This window comes from Lithobates pipiens, unplaced genomic scaffold (assembly GCF_037356315.1).
Source record: "Lithobates pipiens isolate NorthernLeopardFrog02 unplaced genomic scaffold, aLitPip1_a1.2 Scaffold_13, whole genome shotgun sequence".
Lineage (NCBI taxonomy): Eukaryota > Metazoa > Chordata > Amphibia > Anura > Ranidae > Lithobates > Lithobates pipiens.
The window spans coordinates 517,400,773-517,422,782 of record NW_027507718.1 but is presented as its reverse complement, the minus strand read 5'-3'; the positions used below and the strand labels follow the sequence as shown (position 1 = coordinate 517,422,782).

General features: G+C 45.7%; 1 protein-coding gene across 1 annotated transcript in view; it reads left to right on the top strand.

Moving 5' to 3' along the window:
- Positions 1 to 22,010, top strand: part of LOC143976208 (vomeronasal type-2 receptor 1-like) — a 59,043-nt gene that overhangs the window by 26,519 nt on the left and 10,514 nt on the right. Inside the window, exon 2 of the mRNA XM_077478628.1 lies at positions 1,840 to 2,131. Within this exon, the coding sequence (XP_077334754.1) occupies positions 1,840 to 2,131 (292 nt within the window). The remainder of the gene's footprint in view (positions 1 to 1,839; positions 2,132 to 22,010) is intronic.

Here is a 22,010-nt window from a genome sequence, read left to right as displayed (position 1 = left end):
CGTTGATTGCTGCCCAGCTCGACGGCCCGTTGATTGCTGCCCAGCTCGACGGCCCGTTGATTGCTGCCCAGCTCGATGATCCGGTGATTGCTGCCCAGCTCGACGACCCGGTGATTGCTGTCCAGCTCAAAGACTCGGAGCCCGCTGTCTGCCCGGATGTGCCCGCTGTCTGCCCGGATGTGCCCGCTGTCTGCCCGGATGTGCCCGGTACCCAGCTTGATGTGCCCTCATCCGTGGTGTGGTTTGAGGCCATTAACTTTGGACAATTACACCTAGTTGGAGCGTCCGGAGGCCGCTCCTTTGAGGGGGGGGGTACTGTCATGGAAAGGTCCACCCGTTGGTGGCGCTGTTGATCTCTTGGATTGCAGTACCAGTGTCAGCCAGCGGGTGTCTTCTAACACCCAGTGCCTGTAATAAGAGGACCTACCTCCTGGTGGCACTATTGGATCCCTGGTCTGTAGTACCGGCGTCCACCAGTGGGTGTACTCCGGCAGTGTGGAGCAGACAGCACCTTCTGCGATCAGCTGTTACGTGAGGGTAATCATCAGTAGTCTTATAAATACCCGGCAAGCCCTAACATGCTTGCCTTGGTGTCTCTCTCTCCCGTGTGCCCTGACCTTGTAACCTGAACCTGAACCTGAACCCTGTATCTACCTGACCTGTTCCTTCCTGAGCTCATCCTGGACCTGTCCCTCTTGTCTCCTGTTACCTAAGATCCCTGCTCTGCAGCCCATCCATCCGTCCTCTCCCTCTTCTACTGATTCCCCGGTGTATGACCTCGGCCTGGCTTCTGTTGATGACTTTGGTAGTTCCCATTTATTGTATATATTTCTTGTTGGTGGTGGTTGGTAGTGCACTGTGTGTTTTCACTTTCTTTTATTTATAATAAACACTTTTGTTAATTTACTTACATGCGTTTGGGTTTCCTCTGTGCAGTCCACACAGTCTGGTCTAATAATTCCCTGACAAGTAATTAAAGTTGAGTTAAGGATGATCTTAGTTTAGCTTCCGTAATTATAATACAATACTTGAGATGCGATAGTAAGTAGGCCTTATGCCTGCCTAGTGTCAGTTGCTATACTCCTCTTCCATGGGACCATGGATCCCAGTGAGGCCTGTATATAAGTCTGACTAGGTGCAAAGTTTAGTAAACTGTGGGCTGCAACCCGCTCACCAACTGGATCAAAAGCTCAGTATGGTAACTTTGGTCCAGTGTTTGCAGCTTGGTTCTATATCAGCTGGCTCCGTCACTCCATTCCGTTCCGATAGGTGAACCTTGTCTTCCCATGCTCAAAACGAGTGTCTCTGGATCTTCCCAATCTGATCACTGTGTCTCTGGCACTTCAGGTCACTCACACAACCGAGCAGGGTTGTTCTCCACAAGGGCAATAGAACGCTTCCTCTGGGAGGCCTCCTCAAAAGTCCTCACAGGCAGGCCATGTGTTCCCAAGAGACCTAAGATGGCCGCTCGGGCTCATTTTATGTCCTTCCCAGTATGCACTGTCAGAGAGAGTGTCCATGGGTAGCTCACCCGGCATCCTGGATAAAAAGGTCAACTCTCCAGTGTAAATAACAGTCACTTCCTATACCAAATTCAATGCTTTGATAAATCAAAAATCATTTAAGTCCACTATCAGTGTTTGGCCGCTAGATGGTGCTAAACACTAAGCCATAGAAACGTTCATAGACTTTCATTGTAAATGCTAACATAATTTAATAGGCAAGGATGCCAGCACTACACAGATATTTAGATAAGAATGGGGAAATAAAAAATGATTAAAGGTAATGGTAAAAGATTATATTTACCTTTATCTAACATATATATTTTTTCCATTATAGAAGGGATCCAAAATTATTTTTGAATGTTCTTGCTTTGAATTTTGCCATAGACAACATCAACCAGAATCCAGAAATATTACCCAATATCACACTGGGATTTCATGTAACTGATTCATGTATATATAGTAGTATGGCGGTGAGGAATGTTCTAAGCATTTTATCTGGACCACAAAAGACAGTCCCTAATTACTCATGTTCTGGAAAAGACAAACTAGTGGGTTTCATAGGAGATCATTTTTCGGTGACAACTATTCCAATGGCACAAATACTGGGAATCTATGGATATACACAGGTAAGTGCTAATCTTTTATCCTTGACTTCAAATTTATCCTGGGCCCATGCAACACAACATTCTAGTAAAGTAAAACCAGAATGAAAAATAGGCAGTGTATCCAATGCTACAGAATTTAAGGTGATTTACAATTTGCTTTGTGTATAAAATTTTGCTTCTTGAAAGCCTGAATGCACTCCTTGGATTGTGGGCCCCTCTATGTGGCACTGGCAAGGCTATAGAAAAGTCTTATTGATGTGGCATCTCCATACTCAGCAGGACTAATAGAATGTGTTTTGTGACTTAATTCTAATGCTAATTCTAATGCCGCATACACGCGACCGGTCTTTCCAGCAGACTAGGTCCAACGGCCTTCCCGACTGGCTTTTCAACAGAGTTACAACGGACTTCCGAACAAATGGACTTAGCCACACACGAACAGACTAAGTCCATTCGAAAGTCCATTCATTTTGAACGTGATGACGTAAGATGGGACTAAAAAAGGACGTTTTCAGTAGCCAATAGCTTTCCTTGCGTCATATTTGGTCCATCGGACCAGCATGCAGACAAACGGTTTTCACAATAGGAATTGAGTCCGTCAGACAGATTTAAAACCTGTTCTATTTCTAGGTCCGTATGTGAAAAATGATTGGATTAGTCCACACGCGATCGGATTGACCTAGTCTGCCGGGAAGGCCTGTTTAATTAAAATGTGATGCCTCTGTCAAACAGGTGCAGATAAATTGGTCTTTGGGTGTTGTTGGTGCCTTCACCCAGTAACCTTCTAGAGGTAGTCTTGATGAAAGAAAGAATTGGCCTTGCCATAAAAATTGTACTTCTGACACACCTGTCAAACAGTTGCAGAAAATTTGTTTTTTGGGTGTTGTTGGTGCTTTCACCCCGTAACCTTCTAGAGGTAGTCTTGATAAAAGCAATAATTGGGGGGCGTGGCTTGGTGCCTGAAGAAGATGGACGCTTAATTTTCTTCTCCCGTTCCCAGAGGTCCAGCAATCTTTCACTACGACTTCCTAACCGCCTAATATGGGGAGTACACAGCAGAATATTCCCCCGGCGAGCTCCAGACCATCTAGGAGTCAAGAACCCTCGCCGGCCCAGCACATTCCGGAGATATTCAGAGCCAGATCCCGTGGCACCGCGCCGGATTCACAGGCCGCAATGCACGAGGCCCCACCAGCAAGCAGGCCCACACGCAGGTCACGGAGCCGCAGCCCTCCGGCGCCCGCCGCTGCTACTCCACCGACATCTCAGGCTCTGAGCATTGCAGACCTACGGGCAGTGGCGGCTGATATTAAATCCACACTTTCGGCAGCCATCTCCGAACTCAGAGCGGATCTCCACACGATGGCTATACGGGTAGAAGAAGTTGAGGAAACTCAGGCCCGACAAGAATCCGCACTCTGTCATGTCCAGCAGGTCTCGGAATCACACGCGGTCCACCTCAGAGAAATCAACCGCCACCTGGAGGACCTCGACAACCGAGGGAGACGCCGCAATTTACGGGTGAGAGGCCTCCCAGAATCTTTTGAGGCACAACAATTGTCCCGCGAAGTGTCCCTCATTCTTAACGATCTGCTAGACAGGCCACCGGATACAGTGGTTACCTTCGAGCGCATTCACAGAGCTCTCCGTCCCAGGGGAAGAGAAGCAGAACCGCCGAGAGATGTGATATGCTGCCTCACGGACTTTCTTGTAAAAGAAGAAATTATGAGAAAAGCAAGGGAGAGAGGCAGAATACTGCACCATGGTGTCGAAATCAAAATCTTTCAGGACCTATCCTCCATCACTCTCCAACGGAGGCGGGAATTGAAGCCATTACTGGACGTCCTCCGGGCTCGAGCAATACCATACCGTTGGAAATATCCTTTTTGCTTGTCAGCCTCAGCCAACGGCCATACCGTTAATCTCCGTGTACCTGAAGATTTGGATCACTTTTGTACCGTCCTCAACCTGCCCTCAGTGGATGTCTCGGACTGGTACAGTGACTTTCGCTTACCTACCATGCACAGGGCCACCTCCATGGATGGTGTAAATGAGGCTGGTAATTTTAACATCGGCCGCCGCCGAAGATCACACCCGCTTCCAACTTCTCCACGTCCTTCAGGCAATCTGCGAAACCAAAGCCCTTCGGCCTCTCCAGACTACAGGAGACAAAGACGTTCGTAAAATGTTGTCGGAGGATTCCGCACACGACGCTTATCTAACCTGCTCTACCTGATCTTCCACAGTTCCCTGGGCATTCGTCGATCGTCTCGTCAGAACGGATCATCCATACCCCCTGTTCCGTCACATCACCTCCCAATGGCACATCAAAACGTTGACTATCCGATCAGCCTTCACTGAATTTCCCAACAGGATCGGTGAGTAGACTTTTTTCTTGCTCCCCACCAGTATCCTGTCCCCCCCGGCCGGATCGCATATACGCTCCACCGAAGAACATACTATAAACGACCGGTCGGCCATACGTCGGTCAGGCAATGGACACTATACAATGATCTCGGGAGTTTATCCATCGATCTCTTGTGGATTCCGGTTCTGTCGGATGTACCGTCGTCTTGATCATCACACTCTATGCCTGATCGTTCCAACCCCCCCTAAAAACACTTCTCCTCCCTGGTGCTCTATTTTATCTCTTTTTCGTCTCTAGCCTTGAGGTATTCGGTCTCTCTCTCCCTCTATCTCCCACACACACCGTTGAACCCGGTGTGCCTTCTAAAACACATATGATTAATCCACCCCCCACTGGGTCATTTGCATTACCACCAGACGCCCAGAGTCACAACAATCCTCCCAGGAAATCCCATTATTCAACTCCCTCATTTTGGGGTGAGCCTTGATCTACAGTTCCCCTTCCCCTTGCAAGAGACCGACTGCCTCTGAACTGCATATTGAACATGCTATGTTAAATGCTTTCTTCCCTTTCTCTATATATACGCGCTTCACTCATTTTACGAAGCTCTGTTTGTAAGTTTACGTTCTCAGTGTTGCAACTAAGAGAAGCAGGTGTGGTGAGCAGATTACAGTTTCTTGTTACAGGTTTATTTTGTTTTTGCATTATGCCATTACTAAATATTAATGCTTTCCTTAGAAGCAGCTATATATGTAGGCCCTCGACTGCCTCGCTATGTTCAAATTGTTTATTACACAACACCCTCCCATGATCCTATTGTACAGTATCGCTTTCTGATCAGCTGCACACCAAACAGGGACATCCTCCCCCCCCGCACACATTTTAATCCAGCCCACCCATCTACCCAGTACGCATGCTGGCTCCTTGGACCTGTTGGAATATGCCCGGATGTGTTTCCCCCTACCGCCATTCCTTCCTCAGTCACACTTGTACACTAGAGGCCTTTCCTCCCGGTATCCCCTGATGTCTAAACCTGCCAAAGACATACTGAACTTCAGTACTCTAGACTCCTGTATACTTTCTCCACTGTTGTACAATGCTATTTTCATTACCCCCGCTCTCTATAATTTGTCGACAAGGTTACCACCAAAATCCCCTCCATATTGCGCACTTTGTGTACACCAGATAGTCGCACATATTAACACCTTGACCTCATGGGAACTCGGTCACTGAACTGATTCGACTTCGACACCAAACACCCCCACCCACAGGGCTCTTTCATTAAGACATCCCTGACCCAACCTGGATAAATATTTTTGTCGGGTGTAGCTAGTCAAGTCACCCCGACCCCAGTTTTTGTTTATATTCCTCCAGCTGTGTACTCCCCGAATACACAGTTGGGCCCACTCTAGCTCCCGCGGAGCTCCCTATTACAACCCTTCCTCTTCCTCCTTCCTTACCTTTCCCTCTACCTCTCCCCTCCCCCCCCCCACCTCAGGCCGCTCGCCGCTGTTCTCCGATATCACTACTATACCCTCAGATATTGGTGCCCTTCAGTAGGGGACGTCTCTGGTTTTAAAAGATGACCTCTCCCCACACTACCTCAAACCATCCTAAGCTCAAAATAGTCTCTCTAAACGTAAAGGGCCTTAATATCCCGGAAAAAAGAAAACAGACACTAATCCACATGAAAAGCCTGAAAGCAGATGTAGTATTTCTACAAGAGACGCATTTCAGCACCCGAAACACACCGAAATTCTCCAATAATTACTATCCACATTCATATCATGCAACAACACCAAACTCTAAATCTAAAGGCGTGTCAATACTACTTTCAAAACATGTCCCCATATAAATCTCAGATACTCTAGTTGATGAACAGGGCAGATACCTCTTCCTCAAAGGCACGTGGCACAAAAAGCCGATAACCCTAGCTAACATATACAGCCCCAATAAAGCACAAGTGCCTTTCTTCAGAAATGTCCTCACTAATCTGCTCGACTTTCAGCACGGAATACTACTATTAGGAGGAGACTTTAACGCCCCGCTAAACCCACTCATAGACATGTCCACAGGCACGTCCCACCTCCCATACAGCGCCCTTCGACAAATAAAACTGATTCTCCAAAAACTCTTCTTACATGATACCTGGCGCACTTTACATCCTAAAGAGAAAGATTATACCTTTTTTTTCTACCCCCCACAACCGATACTCGCGACTTGACTACCTTTTTCTGACTCAATCTGACCTCTCTTACCTGACGACTTCCAGTATAGAACCTATGACCTTATCAGACCACCACCCTATCTCAGTCACACTAACACTCCCAGACTTGCAGACATTTACACGAATCTGGCGACTAGATCCCTCTCTACTCACAGACACGATACACACGACAGAACTCAGGCAGTGTCTAGTAGACTACTTTAAAGAAAATGACACCCCAGACACATCTAGCATGACCCAATGGACCGCCCACAAATGTGTAATAAGAGGAAAAATGATCTCGTTGACCGCTAAAATTAGAAAAGAAAAAAAAATTCGCCTTCAAAAACTTTTTGACAGATTAACACTCCTGGAAGCAACCCACAAACGAACTTTAGCATCACAGACCCTCCAGGAGCTTCTAGATACCAGAACTTCCATTAAGGAAGAACTGGGAAAATCCATCCGGAAAAACTATATGCTTTCCCAAAAGCATTTCTACGAATTTGGTAATAAAAGCAGTCGCCTCATGGCTAGGGCCCTTCACGCTAGACACGCGAAATATACCGTGCATAGCCTGCACTCTTCCTCTGGTGATATCTACACGCAGAATACAGAGATTGCTAGGGAATTTGAAAAATTTTACACCAAACTGTACAACCTTGATGGCCCACACACACCCCACCACCCTCCCCAATCCAGGTCTCAAGACATTGCGACTTTCCTACACAAATACTGTCCTCAACTTCCATCAACAGAAACACTTCAGGAACTTGATAGCCCTATCTCACAACTGGAATGGGATACCGCACTCAAGCAAACTAGATCTGGTAAAAGCCCTGGTCCGGATGGACTTTCATCGATTTATTACAAAACATTCTCTGACATTCTACAACTCCCTTTTAGGAAAGCCTTCAGCTCCCTCTCCACCTCCAGTGATCTCAATGCTGATATGCTTGAAGCTCACATCATGGTGATCCCCAAAGAGGATAAAGATCCCACACAAGCGGCCAATTATAGACTGATTTCTTTATTGAATGCAGACATCAAAATTTTCGCGAAAATATTAGCCAATAGACTCCTTCCCCTGTTACCTGTCCTCATTAAAAACGACCAGGTAGGGTTTGTCCCTGGCCGAGAAGCCAGGGACAATACCATTAAAGCCATTAACCTACATCACCTCATCTCAAGTTCTAAACAAAAGGGTTTCTTCCTGTCCTTAGATGCAGAGAAGGCATTCGACAGGGTGGCATGGGATTACATGCAAGCGGTCCTTCGAACCATAGGCTTCGGAACTAGATTGACTGCTTTCATTCAATCACTCTACCTCAATCCCACGGCCAAAGTTAGGGTTAATAACACCCTGTCGAATGCCTTCCCTATTCGCAATGGAACTAGACAGGGATGCCCACTATCCCCTATCCTCTTCATACTGACCTTAGAACCACTTTTGAATAGTATACGACAAAACCCTGACATAAAAGGTATCCAAACTAAAGTTAAAGAATACAAATTGGCTGCATTTGCTGACGACATCCTTCTATTCCTAACACAACCCCACACCACAATTCCAATTCTCCTGCAAGAATTTCGAAATTTCAACCATCTATCCAACCTTAAAATAAATTTTACCAAGTCTTATGCCCTCAATATTTCCCTTCCCTCAGATGACGTCACCCTCTGTAAAGCCAATTTCCCTTTTCACTGGCAGGAAGACCACATCACATACTTAGGTATAAAGATCACAACGGATCTGTCAGATCTTTACGCACGGAACTATCTACCCCTGATTAGACAATTCTCGCTGGACTTGAAACGTTGGGACAAGCCGACATTTTCCTGGTTTGGTAGAGCCGCAATATTAAAAATGAACGTACTTCCAAGAATCCTCTACACCCTTCAGGCTTTGCCGATACACCTCCCCCAAACTCTTTTCAGATCTTACAGAAGCATGTGTACCAGATTTCTCTGGAGTTCCCACAGACCCAGAATCAAGTATGACCAACTAGCCCTACCCAAACACCTCGGCGGCATAGGACTCCCGGATCTCTCTAACTACCACAAAGCAGTACATTTGACGAGGATAATAGATTGGAATGTCCACACAAATAACAAAGACTGGGTACTCCTAGAATCCTCATTCACGTCCCTCCCACTTAGATCTCTACCATGGATTCAGTCCTCTCTTTGCTTCAAGGAAATTAAATTGCACCCCTTTCTAGCCCCAACACTACACTGTTTCAGGAAACAGTGTGCACACTCCACCCTCTCTACCATCCCGTGACCATTAACGCCACTGACCCTGAACCCAGACTTCCTACCGGGATCACACCAAACTTTCTTACAAGCCCACTGGTCACAACCACAAATTCTAATACAACACTTCTATCAGAACGGACACCCACTGACACGAGACCAAATTGCTACTATTATGCAAAAACCACTTATTCCAGCCTGGACATTCCAACAAATTACCCACTACCTACAGTCAATAAGGAAAAAAACGGACTGCTCCCGTGCACTTACGCCATACGAGTCCCTATGCTCTTCGACTGCACCCTTATCACATCTTATTTCCCAGAAGCATTCCCTGTTATTCACGACATCACAACCTCCAAGTTTTGCTGCTCCTGGGAGAAAGACCTGGATATCAAAACGGCTACAAAATACTAGCAAGATGGTATAGAACGCCAGACAGACTACACAAATGGGACCCCTCCGTCCCAGACGGTTGTTGGCGGTGTCACCAACATAGAGGTACATTACTCCACGTCTGGTGGTCCTGCCCCCTGCTCCAACCCTTCTAGAGGTCTATCCATAAACGGATTCAGGACATTACAACCTACGAATTACCTTATACTCCGGCCCAATTCCTGTTACATCACACTACTCTGCCACAAACGTCCTATCGTAAATCAATCATTATCCACCTGATTAATGCTGCTAAACAATGCATTCCAACCCACTGGAAATCACAGACTGTCCCCTCTCTTAAAGACTGGCTCCATAGAATAAACAGAATTTCAGAAATGGAGGAACTGATCCACATAGCAAAAGACACCCCTGTCAAATATAACACAAAATGGGCGTGTTGGAAACACTTCAAAACTACACCTGGATATAACCGCACTCAAAGTCTCTTAGTTTAATTCGCCGATCCCTGTTCCACCCTCCGTTGCTTATTCGGGCACTGCCACTAAAGCCCATGCGCATCTACTCAAACCTGTCTCTCTTGCCCAGATTGTCCGCTTTTTATATCTCTCCTCTATATCCTCGTCGCCAATTTGGTCTGGCCCTGAGCCACAACAGACACGACACTCTGCATGCCACTGTGGGTTTCTATACGCCCAGTTTTTGCCAAGGAGAACATCGGTGAACGGACTCCATAACCCCCTCCTTCCCACCCCTACTACCCCTCTGTCTTACCACTCCCCACCCACCCCATCACTATCTTTCTTACGGGTACTACTTTATGCTCCAGGCATTGTACTCGGGGGATTCACCCCCCCCCCCCCTTACCTCTAGCTCGGCCCCAACACCTGAGTTCTACCTGATGAGATCTCCCACAAGTTGTCTTTTTTTTGGTCTCTATTTCTTATTCCGACTAGACTTCTTTACAAGAATTTGATTGATACTTCTCATCTATGTGCTGTTGCTACTACAATATTATACTTCTTCTCGCATTGTTCTGTGCCCCACGTGATCTTTGTTATATATGGGCCATACGAATTTTCTTTGTTTTTCCTTGATTATTACATATCTTTATGTATGCTATTGTTTCTGTACCCTCTTCTTTATTCAATAAAATATTAAAAAAAAAAAAAAAAGCAATAATTGGCCTGGCTGTGAAATATTTTCATTTGACACCCCTATCACACAGTTGTGGAAAAGTTGGTATTTGAGTGTTGTTGGCTCCTTCACCCTGTAAACTTCTAAAGGTAGTCTTGATGTAAACAAGAAGCAAGCACTGGTGAGGCTGCATTTATGTGCACAGGTGAGGCTGCAATGATGGGCACTGATCAAGCTGCACTGAAGGGCACTGGTGAGGCTGCATTGATGTGTACCGGTGAGGATGCATTGATGTGCACTGGTGAGGATGCATTTATAGGCACAGGTGAGGCCTCATTGATGGGCACTGGACAGGCTGCACTGATGGGCACTGATCAGGCTGCACGGATGGGCACTGGTGAGGCTGCATTGATGGGCATTGATGGGCACTGGTGGGGCTGTACTGATGTACATTGGTGAGGCTGCATTGATAGGCACTTCTGAGGCTTCCTTGATGGGCAATATTTTAAATATTGTATTGTTTTTCTTGTTTTTTTGCACTGCAAATAAGATATGTGCAGTGTGCATAGGAATTTGTTTCACATGTTTTTCAAACTATAGTCTGGCCCCCCAACAGTCTGAGGGACAGTAAACTGGCCCCCTGTTTAAAAAGTTTGAGGACCCCTGTTCTAGAGGTAGTCTTGATGAAAGAATTGGCCTTGTTGTACAAAATAAAAAGTTGACACCCTTGTCAAACAGTTGCAGAAAAACTGGTCTTTGGGTGTTGTTGGTATATTATACAGTGCCTTGAAAAATTATTCATACCCCTTGAAATTTTCCACATTTTGTCATGTTACAACCAAAAACGTAAATGTATTTTATTGGGCTTTTATGTGATAAACACAAAGTGGTACATAATTGTGAAGTAGATGGAAAATTTTATAAATGATTTTCAATTTATTTTACAAATATATATCTGGAAAATGTGGCGTGCATTTGTATTCAGTCCCCTTTACTCCCCTAACTAAAATCTAGTGGCACAAATTGCCTTCAGAAGTCACCTAATTAGAGTCCAACTGAGTGCAACTGAATCTCAGTATAAATACAGCTGTTCTGTGAAGCCGTCAGAGGTTTGTTAAAGAACCTTAATGAACAAACCGCATCATGAAGGCCAAGAAACACACCAGACAGGTCAGGAATAACGTTGTGGAGAAGTTTAAACAGGATTAGGTTATAAAACAAATATCCCAAGCTTTGATAATCTAATGGAGCATTGTTCAATCCATCATCCAAAAATGGAAAGAGCATGGCACAACTGCAAACCTACCAAGACATGGCCATCAACCTAAACTGTCAGGCTGGGCAAGCAGAGTAATAATCAGAGAAGCAGCCAAGAGACCAATGGTCACTCTTGAAGCTGCAGAGATCAGCTCAGGTGGGAGAATCTGTCCATAGGACAACGATTAGTGGTGCACTCCACAAATCGGGCCTGTATGGAAGAGTGGCAAGAAGAAAGCAATTATTGAAAGAAAGCCATAAGAAGTCCCGCTTGCAGTTTGCGAGAAGCCATGTGGGGGAAACAGCAAACATGTAGAAGAAGGTGCTCTGGTCAGATGAGACCAAAATTTATATTTTTAGCCTAAAAGTAAAATGCTATGTGTGGAGGAAAACTAATACTGCACATAACCCTGAACATACCATCCCAACCATGAAACATGGTGGTGGCAGCATCATGTTGTGGGGATGCTTTTCTTCAGCAGGGACAGGAAAGCTGGTCAGAGATGATGGGAAGATGGACAGAGCCAAATACAGGACAATCTTAGCAGAAAATGTGTTATGCCGCTTACACACGCTCAGACTATGCAGCGGAGGTCCGCCGGACTTTCCGAATGAGTGGACTTGCCCATACACGCTGACACATGACCTGACTTTCCCAGCGGACTATGGCGGGGGTCCGCCGGACTTTTGAAATGAACGGAATTGCCCACACACGAAGTAAAGTGACAAGACCGGGCCAACGCTAGTAAAAGAGCTGGAAGAAGAAAGCGGAGGCCCGGCAAGAAGACCCAAAGAGCGGGACAAGACCCCCCAAAGTCGGAAGAAGACCCCCGAAGTCAGAAGAAGACCCCGGACGGCGGCCGCAATGAAGGAGAAATCCGGGCTCTTCCGCTAGTAAAAGAGCTAGTAAAAGAGCAGAAGATAGCGGAGGAGTCTGGCGAAAAGACCCCCGAAGACGCAAGAAGACCCCCGGAGCTGTCTAATAAAGTATTTTAAAAACCTGTGTTGTATTTTTTCATTAACACTTTTTTCCCCCCAGGTGAATGGGTAGAGGTACATCGTACCCCATACTCATTCACATAGTGTGGGCTCCCAAATTCTGATAAGCCCCCCGCCCGCAGACCATGAAAACCAATGGCCAGGGTTGTCGGGAAGAGGGGCTCATCAACATGGGGACAAGGTGCTTTGGGGTGGGGGGGGCCTCAGTGCCAAAGCACCCTCCCATGTTGAGGGCACACGGCCTGGTACGGCTCAGGAGGGGGGGGGGGGCGCTCGCTTGTACCCGAAACCCTTTCCTGACCGGCCGGGCTGTGTGCTCGGACTTGGTTCACCAGACCAAGTCCGCCGGATAATCCGATCGTGTGTGTACGTGGCATTATAGTCTGCAAAAGACTTAAGACTGGGGCGGAGGTTCACCTTCCAGCAGGACAATTACCCTAACCATACAGCCAGAGCTACAATGAAATGGTTTAAATCAAAGCATATTTATGTGTTTGAATGGCCCAGTCAAAGTCCAGACCTAATTCCATTTGAGACTCTGTGGCAAAACTTGAAAATTGCTGTTCACAGACACTCTATCCAATCTGACAGAGCTGTAGCTATTTTACAAAGAATGGGCAAAAATGTCACTCTCTAGATTTGAAAAGCTGGTAGAGACATCCCCAAAAAGTCTTGCAGTTGTAATTGCAGCAAAAGGTGATTCTACAAAGTATTGACTCAGGGGGCTGAATACAAATGCACCCCACACTTTCCAGATATTTATTTGTAAAACAATATGAAAACCATTTATCATTTTCCTTCCACTTCACAATTATGTGCCATTTGGTGTTGGTCTATCACATAAAATCCCAATAAAATACATTTACGTTTTTGGTTGTAACATGACAAAATGTGGAAAATTTCAATAGCTATTAATACTTTTTCAAGGCACTGTATCCAGGTTGTCCCTGCCCTGGATATATTCCTCCTTGCATTGCACATTAAAATAGGGAAGGATTCAACTCTTTCTATCTACCATGTGTGATTTTACCTGAGTATATATATATATATATATATATATATATATATATATATATATATATATATATATGTATATATATTGGGAGATGGGTCTAGGGTTGAACTCCTCTATCTACATTAATTGGTTATTCAGTCAATCGTGGAGATCCTTCCTCAGGTTGATGTCTTTATAAGGAGTGTGGTGTATGAGCAGCCGCATGATGCCCATCTTTGTTGTTGAAAGCCTGGTTTGTTGGCAGTCATCACGCCGCATATATGCCTGATATTATAAACATGTGAGTGTATCTCTTTGTGTAATAATGTGATAATAGTTTTAACAATATTGCAATAATGGAGTGCTTTTCTTTTATATCTGGCCTGGTGCCGCTCTGAAACTGGTGTGTAAGCCTTTATTGCCGCTGCTTGGTTGCTGGAGCTGTTTTGGGTGCCATCTGTGACATTGGGGTGTTTAGCTCAATTGGTAGATGCATTTTTTAGTCCACATCAGTCAGGCGTGTATGGTTAAGGGCCTGGTAGCCCACGTTTATTAGAAGAAAACAAAATATTAGTCCATCCAATAATCCCACGCAGGGGTCCAAGCTTAAATTAAATACAGCAGAATCCAAACGAAAATGCTAGCCCACCTGGCTACTCTTCAGCAGTAGTGCTGCTATAGGTACTTGCCCCGTCCAACAAACTGCTTGGACGCACACAGCTTCAAACCCTTCGACACACAGCACACAGCTCCTTGGACGCACACAGCTTCAAGTCCTTCACACAGCTTTGGACATGCACAGCTTCAAGCAGCAAGCTGCTCACACACCACCATCCTACACAAATCCCCTCGTTATATGGGCTGTGTGCAGCTGGGCACACACGCTGCTCGCTAGCCTCAAGACCCGGACACAGGGTTGGAGATCCCGTCCCACCCATAACTCTCAGGGATCTCCAAACTACAGAATCCCATCTGGAGCTAGCAAAACCTGGAGAAAACTGACAGAGCAGTTTTCTCCATTTAAACTCTACACTCTGTAGTCCTGCAGTCCGCAGATATGCAAACTCTGTGTCTCCTTTACCTCTAATTTCATAGGGACAGAGCCTCGCTCTGTCACACATCTTAAAGGGGACCTATCTACCTGCCTGAGGTGTTGGATTGGCTTTGTAAAAGGAGCGCATGTTCACCACTCTTATCAGGTGGTTACACTCTATCTGGTAAGCAGCGCATAAGAGTGGAAAGTGAATATTACTGCGCTAATCCCAAGTAACTAAAAAACAAGCAGCTACATAAACAATGTGACAAACATAAATAGATCTCTAGATAATGTAGCGTAACCAGTGAAACGCAAATATAGTGATAAAAGTAATGAAAATACAATGATGATACTGAAACCTGGCTTGGCTTATCGCTCTCCACATTGCCCTGTTTTTACTTTCGTGATCACATTTTTATCTTTGTACTTGGATTTTTAAGAAATAAATTACCTTTTTTGATCTGCATTATGTGGAAGCATTTTCTTTCTCCACATATTATTTCAATGTGAGTGGCTCCGGTATCCTGTGGATTTCACCATCCTGATCCAGCTTGATGTTCCCAAGATTGGAGGTCCATTTGGAGGTTTTTCATCCCTTCCTTGGATTCCATCCTGGAGGTCCTGGTCCCTTTGGAGTTCCATACATTGGCCATCTGTGGCACCATGCCTGTATGATTCCATGTCGCTGATATTGGAGTCCACCAGTTCCGGTAAGGGCACACGCACTTCTTTCCATTGTTGAGGATGCAATATTCTTGATGCTCTTCATACCGAACAGTGTTCAGTATTTGGGTTCTTCTGTCCCTTCACTTCCCTGTGGTGGATGATTTGGCCCATATTGACTACATTTCATAAATTTTTTTCACTGGTTTAATTCACATTTCCAGTATGTTCTGGTTTCCACCCAACTATGCATTATTTTTTCACATATTGGACATTCTGTATATTTTTTTATACATGTTTTATTTGTAGTCAGAGTCTTCAAGTGAGAAATGCGATATTCCTAAGAACCAAGGCCTGAGGTGTGCCATGGCCTAGCTGGTCAGTATGCCTTAATAGAGGGCATACCTTGAATGTAAGAATAAGAAAATACTATGAGTATGTATGAAAGGCTGGGGGAAATGGATGGATGGGAACCCAGGAACATTGATAATACTGGCCCTGACAGAGGAGGAGGATTAAATAGCCCCTCATACTCCTCCCACAAATACAGACTGGCCTCCGGACAGCCTTTACACTTGTAGTCAGAGTCTTCAAGTGAGAAATGCGATATTCCTAAGGTGAAGAAGGGAAGGTAATGATCCAACACGTATAATAGCATGCGCCCGGATGGCAACAGTAAGTATCCAGTAAGTATCCGCTGTGACAGGAGAAACCCACCGACTCCTGACTTGGTGATGAGAAGGAACCCCCATAGAACCTGCAAAGCTACCCAGAACCCAACTCAACCTCCTGTGAAAGATTAGATTGAGCCTGATGCCCGAGAAAACACAGACATGAGAATGAACTGCTTGTGAATGAGAGGATACGTGGGGGAAAGGGAGCAAGGGCTGGCCCGAGGAACCCCTGCAAATGATGGCTGAGGAGATCGAAATACTTCAAATGGACACCAGAGAAGTAGCTCAGTGAAATGCCCCCCAACCCCTGGCCTACCCATACTTGGTAAGGGGAAGTGAGAGGGTGAGTGCAAAAAGACTACTGGCAGGAGTGCGAAATGCTGGATACCTGATGGATGGGATGGAGTAAGTGGATAAGGCCCATGCGTCATGGCAACAAGCATAGTCAAACATGGACAAACCATGCCAGATACAGAACACTGGTCCCACCTGATACGGTCGGGTCATGCTTCAGCCTGAGACCTAACAACTGAGTCTGAATCCTGAACCGAGGAAGGAGGACCAGACTCCATCCCGGTGAAATGAGTCCCATGGCATGATACAGACATGCACAAAGTGACTGAAACCTCCCTACCTGGAACAGGTTGGGAATTGGAAAGGACGACTGGACTGACATCCCTGAGCAGTACTCCAGGCAACATCCTAGACAAGATCAGAGCCGAGAGTGGAATCCAGAATCATGATGACGTTTGCCCAAACCTACCACCTAAGGACCGTCAAGGGGACGTGGCTTAGCACACATCCTGAAAGAGACTATAAATCCCTGGGTGGTAACCAGGGCCTCTATGCAACAGGACGTCAACTGAAGAAAATCGACGACTGCTTCTGACCCAAGGGTGAGCCCAGTGGCGAAAAACAACATCTGCACCAATCAACTAGCCCCAACAATGGGCAGGGCTGATGGAAGTGAGTACAAGCATGGTTGATATCGGTATGGATGCCAAGACGGCCCAACCTGAGAACACAAACTAGAAAAATTACAGACAACCAGACATGAGAACAACAATGCCCTTCTGTGCCTACCTACGAATGAGAACATGAGCAAAAATGTCAAGACCACTGCGTGTAAATTAACCTGATGAAGGACCCCCCCCCCCCACCCATGTGTAAGTAGTAAGTGAGCCAGAGTAACCTGCAGCGCAAAGACAGGTAATTAACTGAAAACTCAGGGCTAGTGTACCCACGGACCGTGGTGGGTAGTCATATAGGTGTGGTGTATGAACATGTATCATATGACGTATGGAATACGGGCGAGAAGATTGTGGACAACAATCATTAACAAACGAAACCTCAGCCCGTATGGATCTGTAGACGTGACAGATCCTGACATGTGAGCCCTAGCTAACTGACTCAGGTACAACATGAACACAGATACAATGAAACATGACAACCAACAAAGATGAAAACAGCTACCGGAGTATGCCATGAGTGAACAATGCCCCTCTGAGAAACGCTGAGGCTGAACACTGAGGCTGAACACTGAGGCTGAACGCTATGACAGAAATGCTGGGGCAGAAATGCAAGGACAGCAACGCTGTGACAGAAACGCTATGACAGAAATGCTGAAACTGAATGCTGAGGCAGAAACGTAATGACAGAATTCCTGGGGCAGAAACGCTATGACAGAAAATGCTATGACAGAAAAATGCTATGACAGAAAAACACTATGACAGAAAAAACACTATGGCAGAAATGCTATGACAGAAATGCTATGATAGAAATGCTGAGGCAGCAATGCAATGGCAGAAATCCAGGGGCAGAAACGCTATAACAGAACGCTAAAGCAGAAATGCCATGACAGAAATCCTGGGCAGAAATGCCATGACAGAAATCCTGAGCAGAAATGCCATGACAGAAATCCTGGGCAGAAACACTATGACAGACATACTGAGACTGAATGCCGAGACAGAAATGCTGAGACTGAACGCCGAGCCAGGAAATTCTGGGGCAGAACACTATGACAGGAATGCTGGGGCAGGAAATGCTATGACAGAAACACAGAGACTGTACGCCGAGACAAGCCGGGGCAGAACGCAATGACAGGAATGCTGTGGCAGAATGTTATGACAGAAATACTGGGGCAGAACGCTGACAACACTGGCCCTGACAGAGGGGGAGGATTAAATGGCCCTCTCAGACTCCTCCCACAAATACAGACTGGCCACCAGCCAGCCTTTACACATAACTTTACACATTGGATTGGTTTTAGTATCACCATTGTATTTTCATCACTTATATCACTATATTTGTGTTTCACTGGTCAGTGCATAAGAGGGAAGGGTGTCACCTGGCTTTCTTAACCACTTCGCGTCTGCGCTATAGCCAAAAGACGGCTACAGCGCGGACGCTACCTGCCGGGAGGGCATCCCTGGACGTCCTCCTGTTTACTTCCGCAATGCGCGCTCCTGAGAGCGCTTTGGGGAAGTTCTTTGCTGGCCGTGTCCCTTGGAAACAGCCAATCACAGATCGCTGTAAACGGCCAATCACAGTGGCTGTTTACAGCGCGATCGGCGTGTCCAATGAGAGATGATCTCATATGTAAACATATGAGATCATCTCTCAGTGCCACTCTCCCTCCTCACACAGAGACACCGTGTGAGGAGGGAGAGATGAACGGCTGCAGCGGCCGTAAGTTCCACAAAAAAAACGTAAAATAAACTGCCATCTGCCCCCACTGCTATCTGCCCCCACTGCCATCTGTCCCCACTGCCACCTCTGCCACCTGTTGTCAGTGCCATCTGTCCCCAGTGCCACCGGTTGTCAATGGCACCTGTCCCCAGTGCCATCTGTCCCCAGTGCCACGTATAAGTGCCATCTGTGCCACATCAGTGCCACGTGTCATCAGTGCCACATAGTGCCATCTGTCATCAGTGCCATATCAGTGTCACGTGTCATCAGTGCCACATATTAGTGCCATCTGTCATCAGTGCCACGTATCAGTGCCATCTTTCATCAGTGCCACCTGTCAGTGTCACGTGCCATCTGTTATCAGTGTCACATGTCATCAATGCCACGTATCAGTGCTATCTGTCATCAGTTTCATGTGTCATCAGTGCCACGTATTAGTGCCATCTGTCATCAGTGCCACGTATAAGTGCCATCTTTCATCAGTGCCACATATTGGTGCCATCTGTCATCAGTGTCACATGTCATCAGTGCCCCGTATTAGTGGCATCTGTCATCATGGTTGTGGGATCACTGAAATCTATACTTCTGGGCCTATTTTTGCACTTTTATCACTCTATATAAATATTATTTCACTCTATGGACTATTGAAGTTCAATTACTATTTGATTATGTCCAAAAAATCTGCGCTAGTTGAAAATGTGATATAAACAATTCAATAACCATTAATTATTATTATTATTATTATACAGGATTTATATAGCGCCAACAGTTTGAGCAGCGCTTTACAATATGAGGGCAGACAGTACACTTACAATACAAATCAATACAGGAGGGATCAGAGGGCCCTGCTCATTAGAGCTTACAATCTAGAAGGGAGGGTCAAGTTGAAACGAAAGGTAATAACTGTGGGGGATGAGCTTATGGAGAAAATGAAAATACAGTTGCTAGGTGAGGGTAGGGTAGGCTTCTCTGAAGAGAAGGGTTTTCAGGGATCATCTAAAAGCTAACAAAGTAGGAGATAGGCGGACAGATTGAGAGAAGGCATTCCATAGGATTGGAGAGGCTTTGGAAAAGTCCTTGAGGCAAGCATGGGAGGAGGTGATGAGGGAGCTAGAGAGCAGGAGATCTTAAGAGGAATGAAGAGAACGAGTAGGTTGGTGTTTAGAGACTAAGCTAGTGATGTAGCTGGGGGCAGAGTTGTGGATGGCTTTGTACGTAGTTGTTAGTATTTTGAATTTAATTCTTTGGCTGAGCGGAAGCCAGTGGAGGGATTGACAGAGAGGAGTAGCAGACACAGAGCAATTGGTAAGGTGGATGAGTCTGGCAGCAGTGTTCATGGAGGTGATAGACTATATAAAGCAGAGGTCTCAAACTGGTGACCCTCCAGCTGTTGAAAAACTACAAGCCCCATGAGGCATTGCAAGGCTGACAGTTAAGAGCAAGACTCCCAAAGGCAATGGCATGATGGGACTTGTAGTTTCGCAACATCTGGAGGGCCACCAGTTTGAGACCCCTAATGTAGAGATAAGCCAATGAGAAGGGAGTTGCAGTAGTCGAGGCGAGAGATGACCAGCGAGTGAATTAAGATCTTTGTTGTGTCATTGGTTAGAAAGGAGCGTATTTTGGAGATGCTGCGAAGGTTGAGGCGGCAGGATTTGGACAGTGATTGGATGTGTTGCTTGAAGGAGAGTTCAAAGTCCAGGACTACACCTAGAACCTTGGCGTGTGAGGATGGGCTTATGGTTGTGCCATCGATTTTGACAGTGAGATCAGGGGAAGGGGCATATGGGGGAGGAAAAATTATAAGTTCGGTTTTGGATAGATTGAGTTTGAGGAAGGTGAGCAAGGAGATGGGGTGTAGGTTGTTAATCCCACAGTGAAGTAATTATTGTGATAAAAATATTAAAGTGTACAAAGTCCACGTGAAGGAAAAATAGTAAAAAAGACCCTCATCAGCAAAAATGATCTTTAACCACTTAAGCCCCGGACCACATATCTTTAGTAAAAAAAATGTCAATAAGCATATATTTATTGGTTTGCGCAAAAGTTATAGCATCTACAAACTAGAGTACATTTTCTGGAATTTACACAGCTTTTCATTTATGACTGCCTATCTCATTTCTTGAGGTGCTAAAGTGGCAGGGCAGTACAAACCCCCCCCCCCCCAAATGACCCCATTTTGGAAAGTAGACACCCCAAGGAAATTGCTGAGGGGCATGTTGAGCTCATTGAATATTTTTTTTGTCCCAAGTGATTGAATAATGACAAAAAAAAAAGTTTACAAAAAGTTGTCACTAAATGATATATTGCTCACACATGCCATAGTTATATGTGGAATTGCACCACAAAATAAATTCTGCTGCTTCTCCTGAGTATGGGGATACCACACGTTGGACATTTTGGTAGTCTATCCGCGTACGGCACCCCGAAAACCAATCACTGCCTTCAGGATTTTTGGGTACAAATTTTTGATTTCACTCCTCACTACCATCACAGTTTCGAAGGCCATAAAATGGCAAAAGCTATTTACTAAGAGGCATGTTGAGTCCATGGAATATTTTTATATTTTGCCACAAGTTGTGGGAATAATACAAACTTTTTTTTTTTTTTTGCACAAAGTTGTCACTAAATGATATATTGCTCACACATGTTATGGGCATATGTGAAATTATACCCCAAAATATATTCTACTGCTTCTCCTGAGTACGGGGATACCACGTGTGGGACTTTTTGGGAGTCTAGCCGCATACGGGACCCCAAAAACCAAGCACCGCCTTCAGAAAACGCTACCAAAAAAAACTGTTAGCGATCGCAGGGATCAGGCCTGACTCTGCGAACGCTGCAGTTATGTGTTTAGTGTTTTGTAAGTGACAGTGATCGATCGATACTGCACTTGGGTGGGCTGGGCGGAGGGGCAAAACGTAGGTGCTAGCAGATATCTGGGCTGATCCCGCTAACAATGCGGTTTTTATGGAACCCTAACCTGCTGGGGACACTAGTATAGATCTGATCAGATCAGATATTGATCTGTTCAGATACTATACCACTACGGGAGGTGTATGCTTTGCGTGTGGGTGTTAGCGGTACTGGCACTAGCCTAGCGCTGCCTGGGGCGACGCAGACCCTATCTGACCCTAAAACCTAATTGATATCACCCGCCGGGTGATCAGAAGGTTAAACCTTTATTGGGTAATAAATGGTGGGTGCCCTGATGCTATAAAAAGCA